This window comes from Hylaeus volcanicus, unplaced genomic scaffold (assembly GCF_026283585.1).
Source record: "Hylaeus volcanicus isolate JK05 unplaced genomic scaffold, UHH_iyHylVolc1.0_haploid 12221, whole genome shotgun sequence".
Classification (NCBI taxonomy): Eukaryota; Metazoa; Arthropoda; class Insecta; order Hymenoptera; family Colletidae; genus Hylaeus; species Hylaeus volcanicus.
Window position 1 is genome coordinate 540,521 of NW_026533163.1, and position 14,465 is coordinate 554,985.

The window sequence follows — 14,465 nt, forward strand, 5'->3', positions numbered from 1 at the left end:
AAAAACGTAGTCAACATGAAGAAAAAATTATTTCATAACAATATATATTATCAAACAAAAAAGAATTTTTACACGTCAACCAGTATCTATATAACTCGAATTTCACGCGGGACAGCAACAAACAAACAAAAAAAAGTCAACATTTTTATTTTTTATTAACAGCCTTGAACAGCATTCAATACTTTGTTTAACGTTGAATCGGAAAATAATGGACGAGTATCTAGCATTTGATTTCCAATAACAGTTACCGAATTTTTCTTTTTCAAAATTGTAATAACACCAGTTTCCATATCGCATATCCATTGGTCTCCTAAGTGATTTTTACAAAATAAAAATAAATCATTAGATTGATCAAGTCGGAGTAATCTTTTGGTGTCTTCAAAAGTGATTGTCTGGTATGCTAAAGAAATAACACTTGCCATAAAACGTCGAATAGCATTTTTAAAATCAGGTGTTTCTGCAAGCCTGTGCAAATATTCGTCGGATTCCAGGAGTTCCCAGAACGAAAGAAATCGGCACTTTTGTAATAACCCTTCAATTTCTATTAAGGACCTTAAAATAGAATCTTCCGTTTGATACTGTAAAGGTATTTGACAAAGACACAGATCAAAGTCATTTGACGGTAAATGCATCAGTGCTTGAATCAAAATATTTTGAATTATGTGACACTTTGATTCTTTTTTGAACATTAAATAATGTTTCAAAACCAAAAGATTTGCATCAAGATTGTAGAGTTCTGGATGACACATTTCAAGACATACGAAATTCTCCAGAACGTCAATAACACTAGGATCCTGGTACAAAGTACAAGTTTCAACTATTTTCTTTACAAGTTTTTCTTGATCTATCAAAGAACTGGAAAAACTCATATTGCCACTATGATTTATATTAGAAGTCATTTCTGAACAAAAAAACTTACGGCAATAAAGGAATTTTTACGTTAGAAAAAAAGAACTTTGAAATGTCTGCGCCTTCTGACCCAGTCAATATTCATTTCTTAAAGCATTCGACATCGAAATAATTTGATTAAACCATTTCACTAATTCAATTTTTCTTTCCAGAGAAAATCTATTTTTTTATATAAACTATAAAAATTTTAGAAAATATCAAGAATTTAAATAGCTTTTATTATAACATGTTTTTTAATTCGATCGTTTATAAAAGTGTTAGACGTTATGTCAAAAGAAACAAAAGCTTTCGACATTATTATGATTTTTGTCTTATGATGCATCTTATTTCCAGTCTTCGTTCATCAAGTAACGCTATCACATTACTTTGATGCTATTGTACCTTTAATCTAACACCGTCAAACGACATCTGAATGAATTGTTTGCAATTAGTTAAATTTCAATCTTCATTACCAAATTACGAGTAAAAAACAAAAAAAATTTTTTTTTTTATAAACATTTAATAAAAATTTTATTTTGTTCAAAAAAAACATATAAAAAATATACCAAAACTAAGGGCTATTTACAAAAAAAAAATTGGATTATCTTAAGCTAACACTATATAAATCATTACTATAAAAATGTAAAATAAAAAAAAAATATTCATGTATACACAGGCCTTAAAGGCTAAAAAACATTTACTGAAAGTCTTAACACAAAAACATGTTATTAAAGAATTAAAAACTATCTTTCATAGGACTTTTGGTAGCAATATAAAAGAATTCAACCAAAACTTGACTTTATTCTAGAGTAACAATAAAAAAAAGGCGTAATAAAAACTTTATACCCAACCTTCATATAATCATGAACGAATCATCAAAGACTATTAAAAACCATCCTGCTAATCAAAAGAATTAAAATTAAATTTTGTTTTGTCTGTACTCTTCAACCAAAAAAAGAAGAGTGTTATATGTACAGTGGTAGGCGTTTATGTTGGACAACTTATGTGGTTAGTCGTGAAGTTAATATAGATGTATGTTGAGTGGTAATGGAGATTTGTGCAAAACGACATTGCTGTCAGAAAAAAGTCTTGTTTTCCCTATGTCCAAAGAAAAACTTTTAGTGTTTCCTGCTTCCGTTGACTCCGTTGTTGAAACTAAATCTAACGCAGTATGTGATATTGTTTCATTCTTTCCAAGGAAGTTAAAAAAATTATTCATATCATTTTCGGAGAACATACTAGGCATGGTCCCCATTGTGTACGGTTTAAAAACAGTATTAAAATTGTCTTGCACTTTTTCAATAAAACCGTTCATTGGCTTTTGCTCTAATGGATTACTTCTGCATTGCAATTTGTCATAAAAACAACTCATGTTGTCTTTATTTTGTTGAAAAAACCCCGTTTCATTAGTACAGTCGGTAGACCACGGACTGAAGAAATCAACTGGTACTTTTTCAATTTTGTTGAAACAAACATCTAATTTTTTTTCATTTTCTGACTTTTTTAAACAACTCTGTTTATCGTTTACATTTTGCGGATATTCACAAAACAGTTCATTTGATTTCTGATCAAAAAACGGTGTCCATGGGTTAGAATTTTTTCCAATTTTCTCTTGAACCATTGTTTCTATTTTTCCATCTTGACTCTCAAAGGTTTTAGCAATATGTGTGATGGTTGCCACGTCTAAAAGTTTTCCTTGTCTCATACTATTTAATATTTTTAATTGTTCCAAAACGATTAAAAGTTTTTTAACGGATCCTTTAATTAATTCTTGATGACACATATCAAATTCTAGTTTCTGTGTGCAAACTGCACCCTCCTTCGTTGTGTCTAATAACATCGAATAGCACACGTCATAAATAAATGAAAGATTTCTGGTAACACAAGTAGTGTTTACCGAAGTTACAGAAACTTAAATCCGCTTTTTCTTTGAAATGAACGTTTGATAAAGCGACTGTTAATTCTGAAATTAAAATTTTTCGGAAATGTTCATGAATATGCTGAAGTTCATCTTGGATAGATTGGAAATCAACTTCATGTTGTGTGTTTATTTTTGATTCTTCAGAATTTTTATGTTCAACCAAACATTCAGAGAGGATTTTTGATGTTTCTGACAAGAAAATTTGCAGAAGAAAAACGTAAAACATTCAATACTAACACTATAACTCAAATTAAATATGTACGTAAAATTCTTGAACATACTCACAAAATCGCTATTCTTAGTGGTAATTCATAAAGTAGAGTATTTAAAATTAAAGATTACCTGTGGTAGAGCACTTTGATACAGAGAGTTCCTGAGCCAAAATATTTTCAAAATGACTTTTGCTATCACAGTCTTGTTTAGGATTATGACCAGTCCATTGACTCCACACGTCATGAAACATTGGATTATATTTTTTTGTGACGTCTTCCTCTTTTTCATTCCATTCGTTAAATAACAAATTAAATTGTTTTTTAAAATTCTCAGATTTTTGCATAATGAGTGTATCTGAAGACAATTAATTTTCACATTTTTCCTCAAAAGTCTCTAATTTTAAGCTACACTATGTCTCTTATATGAAAACGAGAACACATTTACTATTTTTCATGATTGTGGTGAAACTAAACAAAAAAACTTACCAGGTGAAGCAGACTTTGAAAGTTCAAATACAAAAGACGATTTGTCTTGAGGAATACCAAAACAAAGGGAGAGAGGAAACCAACCTTCTTTTCCCTTGTTTGTTCCAGACACACATCTATTACAATGAAAACAAAACGTAATACGAATTGAATGCATCAAAATAAATTTCAAGACATCCTTTCATATGAGAGTAAGAGTTTTTTACCTTCCATAAGCCCATTGACATACTTTGGAGTCTTTTTCGTCTGTGACTGATACTGAAAGGGTAGCCGAAAACGGTGTTGAAGAATCATGGTTTGTTTTTAAGGGTGTAGTGGTGGAAAAAGTATCAAAATTTTTATGAACATACAACACTTGTATTATATTTCCAGGAGTCAACCATAAAATTGAAAATTTATTACTCGACTCTTTGTTGTGTAAACATGAATTTGACATGAAAACCTTATGTAAAAGTGTTGGGCATTCTGCCGATTCTGTTGTTTTTCCGGGAGTATAGCCAGTCCAAGGATCTACCGATTCTTGTTCTAAAGATCTGAACTTATTTTCTTTGTCACGTAGTAATATATCGTTTTTTGTTAAATATGAGGCGGCCAAATAGAAAGAACCTTCTTTAACATTTTCAAGAGGTATAGTTAACGACCCACTACTTTCTAACTCTGATTCTACGTCTTGAGAACAAGATAGCATGGAACTAGAAGGTAAACCAGAATTGAAACTGTCATTAAATGAAGAAAACACGCTTGAATCACGAATGCAGGTATCATTAGAAGAATCCATGAGGATTAAACATCTTAACCATGGAGTTTCCTTTAGGCTAACATCACTTAATCGACTTGTGTTAATTTTTGAAATGTGGAGACTAGTCAAAGGTAACGGAACTAAGAACAGAACGAGCAATTAAAACACAGAAGTGTTTTAAAGCAGCAAATTAGCTTACTTGGTATTGAAAGTTTTTTAGAAAAGCTTGGAGCAAGAAAGTACGAATAGTTTGAAATATTCCTTTTTTCACTTAGTTCATGTCTAAAAATAAGTAAATTGGTATTAGACAAACGAAAAGAACTCTTTACACAAAAGGGCAATAATACAAATCACATCCTCCATTTGAACATGTTAAATTGGATTGAGACGTTCCAGACGGACACTGTTTTTGTGTTACACATTGGTGATACTTAGCACAGAGTTTTTGCTAAAAAAAAACATAATGTTGATTGTATTGTTATTAAAAGATCTTACTTTATAAATGAGCGGATGAAATAAAATTTCTTCTTCTGAATCTGTTGCATATATAAAATACAAAGACATGATAAAAAAAGCAAATTGAATTACGTGCAAATGAACAACCCACGCCGCGAAAACATTCCACCTAAATATACATGCATAAGATAGTCTATTGGTTATTCTTTATAAAAATACTTTAATATCTTCACAAAGAACAGGTATGTAACGTAAGACTACTAAAGGCTCTTTGTTAAGGAGAAGGAATGGACAGCGACGCCTTTGCTGCATTTCACTATGACTATATTGACATCTAAAAATATCAAACGTATTCGCAGTACAAAAACTTGTTTATTTTTTTGTCTACCTTCCATTAAATTCACAACTACCCGAAAAATATCGTTGACATAATTTAGTTCTGAACCTTGCCAGATCATTATCTTTCATAACTTGCGCACACGCCATGTTGAGCGTTCTCAGCGATTAATCTATATAAACTAATATAAAACAAATAAAAAATAAATAAACCTAGACTACGTATAATGATAATAATACAAAAAATATAAGAAGAAAAATTTACAAAAAGCTCATGCTTAGAAGCGGTATTGAATGGTAGTTTGTATGATTCGAGTGATTAGTTGGTGAACAGTCATTAACAAATAGGTGAATAATTTTATAAATGTTCTGCTTCCGCAGTAAAAATGTTTATGGGTAATTTCATGATTTGTCACTGTTATCAAGACTGTTATGCTTACTGTTATCAAAATTGTCATCATGACATTTCTCACTATACTTGTCATTCTATTCATTAAACAGTTTACAAATAACTAATGTGCACAAGCTGTTTCTTTGTGTGAAACTGCAGTAAATAAAATGAACATTTTCGAAAGATCTTAAATAAAAACATATATATATAGTGTATACAAAAAAAAATTTGTTGGCTGTCTTTTTTTTTAATGTGTTAATAGCACAAAAACAAAAATGTTACAGAATTTAACAATGCAACTTATTCTTTAGAGGGACGGGTTGAAGGGATTTATTCATAAATAAAAAAAAATGTAAAAAACTATCTTTTTGTTGGTAAATTAATAAAAAAGATTTGTTGATGTAAAGTCAGGAAACGGAATTGAAGGTACTTCATTTGAAAGCTCCTGAATAGCTTTCTTTGGAACGCTCCAGGAAACGTGAAATGGATGCCCGCAAAGCATTTTCTTGTCAAGATTTTCAATAGCTTTTTTTGACCCTTCTAATGTTTTATATGTAACAACCGCTGATCTATAAGATTATAAAGAGATTAAATATATAAAAAATAGTGTGAAAGTGAAGCACGTTACTTTGTTGATGGAAATCCGTTATTTTCCGGATTTTTTGATTGGTATAATCGTAGTCTTCGAAGTAAATCATATTCTTTAAGAATATGAAAAAGTTGTTGTTCAGTAACGGAAGAATGAATATTTTGAATTAAAATTGGTACAGGATTTTTTGTACTGGGTTTTTCAATTTTCGTTGAAGCATATTTTTCAATTGACGCAGACAAACTAAGTTGAGAATGAAGCCAATTTGAAGAAGTTAAAATGGAATTTACAAATTCGTTAAAAAAATGCATACCAATTAATTTTTAAATAAAGAGTTGTGGCTTTTTCAAAATCACTTCTGTTCACTTCCGAGGGAAGCAAATAATTTAAAAGACATTTTATTGGGATTTCAAGATTTTTCCAACTTAATCCTAGACTAGCAGCATCCCGAACAGTTGGGAGTTCATAAAAATAGAGTCCTTTCACATTACAAGAAGCGTAAACTTTCACAATTGTCATATGGGGAGGAAGAAAGCGTGCGATCTAAGGAATTCAATAAAAAACACAATAGTTATCAATGACACGGTTTGATTTATAAAAATGATTTAATTGTGTAACGTACAAAATCAACAGAACGTTGTGGACTGAATAAAATGAAAGGGGTGAATTGAACGGAAATGGATTTAATTTCATTTAACTTATGTAACGTTGTTGCTACCAACCCCTACAATATAAAATAAGATTATGTTATATTACCAATAAACAAAGAAAGAGAAATGTAGGTTCTTTTAACAATGATGCTTACTGTGGACTGTGTGCGTTTCGTTGATAATTTTGAAACGGACGTGAGTGTTTCAGGAATACCTTCTTCAGCATAAATCGTTTTATCTTTAAATTTTCTTTCATGCAAACTAGACAAGATACGTTTTAAATTTGTTTCTAAAAGAAATAACTCGATAAGAAAAATACTAGGAAAAAGAACTATCTAGTTTTTACTCGTAGGAAAAGTAACAAAACCATATTTTGGTTTGTTCTCTTTACAATCATACACAATTTTAACCTTTAAAGGTGAACGGATTGAAGATAAAAAAGAACGTAACTCCTTTGGAGTACATGGATTTGGTAAATTCCAGAGAAACACAAAGGGAAACGTTGTGTTATTGTTTTCACAAAGTGTTGTTTGTACTTCCTCCACGGGTTCTTGTAACAAAGATTTTATTTTTGTGACTTCTTTGCTTTTAGATGCAGGTTTCCGAATGCGATCTCTCGATCTTGTTTTAGTACCCTTTAATGTAGGACAAGTCGCCTCATTTTTCAATGATTTTTTTTTTACTATACTTTTCTTTGTGACACATTTGAACGTCATTAAATTAAAATTTTTGTTAACAAGAGGAATTGGAAACGATCACAGTAACAACAAACAAAAAAAAAGACGTCTGAGCCTATTTTATGAACAGATAACAGAATTTTTTTTTAAAACAGAATCTCTTTTTTAAACATTTTCATCCTTTTGGAAATCACATTCTTCAACTGGTTTTTGTTTCGATTTATTTTGGAACCGCTCACGCGCTTTTAAAAGTTGTCTAAAAAAAAAATTTGACATTTTCAACACAACTTTTTTGATTTACTTTTGATCAATAACAATCCAATCGGCACAACAACGTGTGGAAGCCGGATCTTTATCGTTGGGATTTTGAGGAAGCTGACAAATGTACAACGAATCATATTAAAAAAAAATTTTCTTTGAAAATTTTAAAAAACGAACAGGTTCTTGAATATGTTTTGTTATATATTCGTAAGTTGTTATTCCCGAAAAAACAAGGTACGCATGAAGTAATAAAAGTTGTGCGTCCAAGATAAATAATGGTATATTTAATGATAAGACGAAACCACTTATTAAGTAAATATGCACTGAATCCAGGTACACTAAAGCCTAATAAATGAGAAGCGCAAACGGAATATATCAAGAGTTTTTTTTTATCAAGTCGACTTTCTTACTTTCATTAAAGGCGTCGTTTTATTTCGATTCACAACCTGAAAATAAATTGCTAATATAGCAATGATAATACTAAACAATGTGACTAATGCTGTAAAAAAAATAAGGCATAAAAAAAGTCTAAAAACAAAAATCAAATGTCGACATTTTTAAAAAAACAAAAAAAAATGTTACTTGTAGTTTTTTTCTCCAATACAATTATTCAACCATTTACAATGATGATCAAAACGTGCGACACATTTATTACATGCCCGACAATGTTTACTTCTCGAATCTATAGGACCACACAAATCACACAAAATTTCGTTTGGTAGGACCATTCCGTTAACGCCACGTTGAGGCAACGTCCAATGTTTTTCTATACGATCATCCGATGGATCACTTCGAGTCACCGCAATACCAAAAGACGCAGTTGCTACACTTAAAATTATATGAAGACTACCTAGTAGGATCTAAACGAGGAAGCATGAGATTTTTGTAGTATAAAAATGAGAAAGTTACCACAAGAAATTTATTAAAGGTTATGATTAAAAGAATGGAAACAAACATTACAACGAGTAAAAAACAAAACCAAGATATTAATTGAAACAAATTTAAAGGCCTCTCAAAACCATTTTCACGACAATATTCTGACGGACGCCTTGATAAAAAGCTACTATCAGCTGTACAAAATTCTGGTGGTAATTTTTTCGAATACCGAGGTGTTGGATCGTTGACAAATGAATCAGGAACATTCTCTTCTTTTGTATTTTTATTTAAACCAGTTACCATTTCCTCCTTTGAGTATCTACCCACAATGCGTCGATTCTCATGCGCCTTCCTATTGCTACAATGGCATGGTTCCGTTACTATGCTTATCCATGATTGTGTCGGCATCAAAAAAAGCAAGGAAACCGTTTTTTTTTATAAATAAAAACTTGATTTCTTCTACTTGTTTTCTAACTAACTTTATATTTTAGACTTCTTCATTAAAGCAAAAAAAAATTTTTTTTTGATATAAAAAATGCTAAAAACACACTTGAAACAAAGAAATCTTCAGATGAAAGAAACTAACACGACTATTTTTTTTACTTAAATTTGTTACATATATGTTTTTTTTTTTAACGAATCAAAATCTATAGATTGGTCAATAACAAAAAGTTCCAGTCATTTTTTTTCAGGTCTTCTATAAGTCTCATTAAACTTACACCACAGTTTCAATGCATCTCTTTTTATCTGTTGGATTACTTTAGCTAACACAAATTTTAAAAACAACTATCATTGTTCAATAAAAAATAAAAAAACGTCTATTTTTTTGGTAATAAAAATTTTACACGGGAAGAATGAAGAAAACGTTCTACATCCGTTGATGCTAATGTTGTTATAAAACGTTTCTATATCACACACAAAAAAAAAAAAAACATTATGTGTTTTTCGTCTCATTCGTTTCGTTTATCCGATTCTGTTCCCTATCGTTTTTCAATCTTGAAAATGTATTCAAAAAAAAAATGAGAGTAGTTATACAATTTCACGGATCTGCAAAAGACCCCACTTCACCTACTTGGCGGCAGCTTGATGAACAGTACGGAACGACGTTTCAAGAATATAAGCTAATTCATCACATGATTTTTTTGCATACAGATTCTCAATATCTAATGATGACAGTCAACTTGTTAATAAAATCGAAACAAAAATTTGAAAGCTAAAAAAAAAGATAAACAGTAACAAACTTTTTGTACTTGTCTCTTCTGCCACTGTACTGTGTGGAAAAGAAACACTTTGCGGTGAAGCATGTAGTTCTTTGGTAGATGATTCGGTGGATGCACTAGGTGTCTCCCAAGAATAACCTTCAATAAGTGACCACGACGCTCTATTTGTTACTGAATTTAATATGACATCTAAAAAAAAAAATGTTAAAAAAATGCTTTTAAAAATAAAAAAATCTTGACCCAATTTTTCAATGGCTTCAAAACAGCAGCGGCGTACAAGTGTACCTAGAAAGGGTGATTTGTAAATAGTTCCCCCTAAAATATAAAAACACTTGAGGAAAACAGAAGAGTTAAGTAAAACGTTGCAGTGCATTCTGAACGAAAATACTTTACCTCAAGAGGTGTTTCAGTTTGCTTTGGATCACGCACAAATTTTTGAATAATAAATAAACTTAATTGATTTGTTGAATTCCAATGTACATCTCCAGAAGTCATTTTATCAGTAATAGTATCCTTAACATACATCAAACGATATAGAATACCTTCTTCAGTACTGAAGTAGAAATATAAAAAATTTTAAACTCTTGAAAATAACAAATTTGATTCTCCATTCTAGTACTTGGTTAATTTTGAACCTCTTCTTTGCTTTTGATTTAACGAAGATGTATCAAAGAATTGAGAAGAATAGAAATCTGAGAACAAACGAGGCATTGTTATTTCAAAGTAGGTTTTATTAAGAGGAAAGCGCTTCACACTCAATCTACATACACTCCATGACATTCAACTCATTCAGCACATGCCGGGCTAAAAAAATGTCATCACGAAACTTCTCGAAATCGTTGATTGATACCATTTTAAATTAAATTCATTCTAAAATGCAATGTATTGAAAATAATAATGTCGATGAATTCAAAAAGAATGAGTTTTAGAAAAATGAAATTAGCACTTATTTGACGTTGAGTCAATGATAAAATTGTCATACTCACTAAAAAATATTTAAAAAAAAAAATGTGTCAATCGTGAATGAAATGCGATTCTTTTTTTTATTAAGCACAAAATAAACAAAGAGCTGTCTGTTTATTTATACTAAAGTTGAAAAAATTACAGAAAATATTTATCTGATCTTTATACTCACGCCTGGTTCTGAAGAAGAGAACCACCTTTACACAATTATTGTTTTGTCATTTACTGCCTAACGTTCTAAGTATTACAAGAAGAAAAAAAAGAAAAAAATATAACAGGGAACATAGAGACATAAAACGAGAATAAAAAGGAAAAAAAGTATTTGATTTTTTGTTTCAACGTAAACAATGATATCTTCCAGGAAGTTTTTTTAAAAAGTTGACTTTCCCACTTACAATAAAGATTTGTTTATTTCTAAAAAAAAATGTTTGGAAATACAAATTTTATGCTGACACCCGGAGGATTTTCGAAAACAAATAGTAATAATACTAACCTATTGTCAAATGCAACAAATACGTTGAATTTTTCAAATCCGTTAAGCAATCAATTATCTGTTTCGCAAGCAGTTTCAAGAGACAACAAAAAATTTCTTCCTGGACGACCATCTCTACATGATATTTTATCAGTAGCTCCCCAATGGAAGGAAGCGTTTGAATCATTATGTAAAACACTTGCTTTAACGGATGGTCAAATTAGGCAAATTGAAAATGTAACTCAAGACTTGGAGGAAAAAAACAAAGCTCAAAAAGCTCTTATTAACGAGAGAGTGAAAAAGGCTTGTACGGACTTAATAGCACAAGACTCTTTATTTAGTGAAATCGAAGCTCAACAACCCATTGTACGTAAATGGCGCCGTCAGGTTCATGCTTTATCCACAGCGTTTCATCGTACATTAGGAACCGATAAAGTAACCCCTCAACCTCTCATTGTGCCTCAATCAGACTATCTCCGATTTATTGATGAAATTCACACACGCTTTGTAACACTTGAACAGAAAGCTTTATCTATTGAACAAGCAACGGCTTTAATTCATAAAGAATTACAAGGAGAAGGTCCTACCATTCAAACCGCTTTAAAAAATATTTTAACTGGATTCATGAATCAATATCGCTTATTAAAATATGCTTATTTAATCGTATTTGACGAATTAAAATCTGTTATAGAGCGTTATAAATATTCTCATCCACAGCATACTACCATTGAGCAACAGTTAGAAGAGAGTTTAAAAGAGGAAGGAAGTGTTTATATGGCCATGTTAACATGTCAATCGAAACCCCATGATTCCCGTTACAAATTAACAGTTTAACTTTGAACAACGCATTTTACTGAAATTTTATTTGTTTTACAAAATAAAGGGAAATACTCATATCAGATAAGTAGTTTTATGAAATCTTTCTATTCTTTTCAATTTTTTTACTTCTCTCGTCTGCGCGTTTCAAAAAACTTTCTTGTGTGTGTATATTGGGTAATATGGAAAAATCGATCATTCACCACGACTTCCATTTGCTTGAAGTTTCTTTATTTAGTTTCAATTATAAATTTTTCATATTCTTTTTGTTTTTAACTTTTTGAAAACCGATTAAAACAAACATAAAGGGACAAAACCATAAGGACGCATGACAATATGTTTTCGTTTGATGGGTAACGAAATAAAACGCATCAAAAAATGACAACGTTTCACGTAAAACAGGTTGAAATAAATATTTGTTTAGGGAGTTAAATTTTCAATATGCTGCACAAGATGTGTAAAATCTTTATTTTTAACTGCTTCTCTTACAAGCCATCGATAACAATCTGCTTGACCAAGACGAAATATGCCTAACAATATGCTAAACTCTTTTGGATCTAAAGCGGATTTCAATAGAGTTCCAACAGAATGTTCTAATTTAGGAAGTTGTGTGGCAAGATGACGGTTCTCTAATGAATAGGTTAGATCTATAGGATTTTGAGTTATTGTTTTCTTAAAATAAGGATGAGACGTTGGGCGAAATGTTTTAAACATACTAGTTGAACATTTCATAGATTTTTTGGGAGGTGAAGGCACTAATGTTATCTTCCTGATAAAAGCTTCGTCAGAAAAAGATTCCGTTGTACTCTGACTTGATTTGATATACTGTTTAAAAACATCTAAATACTGTTTATTTTCAGTGAGTAAGAAAAAGTTATCATATTGTTGTAACGCTGGGGAAATACAATTTTCGTGAGAAAAACCAAAGCGACTATTGGATGAAGGAAAAGGGATGACTAATATATCTTTTTGAGCTCCTGTTTTAGGACACCCAAATGTTTTGGTTGAAGCAAAATATCCATCTACTGCGGCATATCCTACGCAAAAAACAAACCGTTAATTCAAAAACATTTTAAATCCAAATAAAATCTTTTTTAGTGGTAACCTCGACAATTAACAGTAGGCCAACGAGAAAAATAAAAAGGAACATTACAAGAAGCAATAATGCATTCTTTTAAATCTTGAAGACTTTCAAATTGGTGTGGAAAGTGACCTTTTATACGGGGCCACACCTAAGAAGAAATGATTGCATTACAAAATGATGCTAAAAAATAATAAATAGCATGCTTTTAATTGGATTGGCACTTCATGAATACAAAAACCATCAAGATAAATACGAACCGTTGCGTAACCAATGGTTATAGGAGAAGGTCGAGAGTTGATAAGATGATGAGCATTTTCAGGTAACGTATTGGTTAAATGTTCTTCCAAAATAACATGTAACGTCCGTGATTGCTGAGTATTCTGACTAAGAACATGAGCATTATAAATTAAGCGCATGCTCTCTTTAATAGAGATATTAGCCGCAGCACATGTTATTGCTATAGCACCAGCAGAGGCTCCAGCCAAAGGAACATGTGGTGTAAGAATGTTAAAATAATTTAGACAGTCCAAGACGCCTAAATGATAAGGTAAAAGCCATCCTGCTGGACTAAAACTGAATCCTAATGGCATTTGAAGACTTGATGGTGTACAACACTCTATTTGGTCAACATTTTTATATAAGAGATAACAAGATGGAGATGATTTGTGACATGATGAAGGTAGTTGTTCACGCGTATCGCTTGTTTTTTGAGAATTTTTGTTTACTCTTTCATTGTCTTCTGACGGTGATCTTTTTGATATGAAATCTGTAAAACGACTCCACATTTTACCGGCATTATCAACATGTTGACTGACACATGACAAGCACGTTTGAGGTAAAGTCGAAGATGCTTCTAATATGTGTGTATTTAAAATTTCGGTCTCGTTTGTTTTTTTACAAACACTCAATGGTGCATTAAAGTTAGATCCTTGTTTTTGAGCAGCATTCGATTCTAATTCCGTGGTGCAATTATTCATTCAAAGTATCTGTTTTTCTTAAAGGAAACAAAAGACTTTCTAGGAAATGATCACATATCTCCTATTACGTCGTAAGTTACATTGTTAATGGACATCCTTATCCAATTAACTTTGTGATGACGTACAAGTAAAAAAGAACCGAAACTATACTTTTTAATATAATAATTAAATTTAAAAAAAAGGTTTGCTCCAACAAGACTGGAAAGTCAATTTTTTATAATTCAAACTGTCTTTAATACATTTCAACGTTTAAAATAGAACATCATAATTATTTTCTACAACTTGTTAAAAACTGAAAATCAGTTTTTTCAAATTATTATTTTTATTCTTATCATACCTATCAGAAAAAAATATTAAAAATATTTATCATGATTAAAATGATTTTAGAGTATTCTTACATTTAACATGAAATATATTTTACATAAAACTTAAAAGGTGACTATTTTATGTC

General features: G+C 30.8%; 2 protein-coding genes and 1 long non-coding RNA gene across 14 annotated transcripts; 1 reads left to right on the forward strand and 2 right to left on the reverse strand.

The window, feature by feature from the left end:
* The first annotated feature begins 34 nt into the window (after positions 1 to 34).
* On the forward strand, positions 35 to 1,305 carry LOC128883372 (uncharacterized). The gene is made up of 2 exons (XR_008458911.1): positions 35 to 395; positions 452 to 1,305. It is a non-coding gene; the product is annotated as an uncharacterized LOC128883372 (long non-coding RNA).
* An 83-nt stretch (positions 1,306 to 1,388) lies between these two features.
* Positions 1,389 to 5,339, reverse strand: LOC128883367 (uncharacterized). Its single transcript, XM_054135639.1, has 11 exons — positions 5,091 to 5,339; positions 4,922 to 5,036; positions 4,835 to 4,871; positions 4,742 to 4,782; positions 4,576 to 4,694; positions 4,446 to 4,528; positions 3,714 to 4,386; positions 3,508 to 3,623; positions 3,152 to 3,376; positions 2,786 to 2,998; positions 1,389 to 2,718 (listed from the first exon to the last, which is right to left on the reverse strand). The coding sequence occupies exons 1-11, from the start codon at positions 5,186 to 5,188 to the stop codon at positions 1,910 to 1,912; spliced, it is 2,529 nt and encodes an 842-aa protein (XP_053991614.1). The 5' UTR covers positions 5,189 to 5,339; the 3' UTR covers positions 1,389 to 1,909.
* A 301-nt stretch (positions 5,340 to 5,640) lies between these two features.
* Positions 5,641 to 14,274, reverse strand: LOC128883547 (mediator of RNA polymerase II transcription subunit 6-like). 12 transcript variants are annotated; one of them, XM_054136041.1, is made up of 17 exons: positions 10,471 to 10,611; positions 10,322 to 10,394; positions 10,096 to 10,255; positions 9,943 to 10,033; positions 9,733 to 9,891; positions 9,555 to 9,645; positions 8,516 to 9,477; positions 8,189 to 8,466; positions 8,017 to 8,134; positions 7,784 to 7,951; positions 7,647 to 7,720; positions 7,079 to 7,601; positions 6,824 to 6,957; positions 6,641 to 6,742; positions 6,332 to 6,561; positions 6,058 to 6,261; positions 5,641 to 5,998 (listed from the first exon to the last, which is right to left on the reverse strand). In XM_054136041.1, exons 12-17 carry the CDS (start codon positions 7,131 to 7,133, stop codon positions 5,809 to 5,811), a joined length of 915 nt encoding a protein of 304 aa, XP_053992016.1. In that variant the 5' UTR covers positions 7,134 to 7,601; positions 7,647 to 7,720; positions 7,784 to 7,951; positions 8,017 to 8,134; positions 8,189 to 8,466; positions 8,516 to 9,477; positions 9,555 to 9,645; positions 9,733 to 9,891; positions 9,943 to 10,033; positions 10,096 to 10,255; positions 10,322 to 10,394; positions 10,471 to 10,611; the 3' UTR covers positions 5,641 to 5,808. The 12 variants fall into 12 exon arrangements, 6 of the variants coding, with proteins under 6 accessions (XP_053992016.1, XP_053992015.1, XP_053992017.1 ...); XM_054136040.1 differs by having other exon boundaries at positions 7,015 to 7,601; XR_008459047.1 differs by lacking the exons at positions 5,641 to 5,998; positions 6,058 to 6,261; positions 6,332 to 6,561; ... (5 more) ...; positions 8,017 to 8,134; positions 8,189 to 8,466 and adding exons at positions 11,725 to 12,990; positions 13,059 to 13,185; positions 13,295 to 14,274 and having other exon boundaries at positions 9,175 to 9,477; positions 10,471 to 11,669.
* Between the last annotated feature and the right edge of the window lie 191 nt (positions 14,275 to 14,465).

Coding starts and splice junctions, on each gene's coding strand:
- LOC128883367 (XM_054135639.1), bottom strand. CDS start 5,188: ATGGCGTGTGCGCAAGTTATGAAAGATAATGATCTGGCAAGGTTCAGA. Junction 4,695..4,741: donor TTCATCCGCTCATTTATAAA/GTAAGATCTTTT, acceptor GTTTTTTTTTAG/CAAAAACTCTGTGCTAAGTA. Junction 3,624..3,713: donor TGTCAATGGGCTTATGGAAG/GTAAAAAACTCT, acceptor TCATTGTAATAG/ATGTGTGTCTGGAACAAACA.
- LOC128883547 (XM_054136040.1), bottom strand. CDS start 7,384: ATGACGTTCAAATGTGTCACAAAGAAAAGTATAGTAAAAAAAAAATCA. Junction 6,743..6,823: donor CGAAACGCACACAGTCCACA/GTAAGCATCATT, acceptor TTTATATTGTAG/GGGTTGGTAGCAACAACGTT. Junction 6,262..6,331: donor CTTTATTTAAAAATTAATTG/GTATGCATTTTT, acceptor TTCTCAACTTAG/TTTGTCTGCGTCAATTGAAA.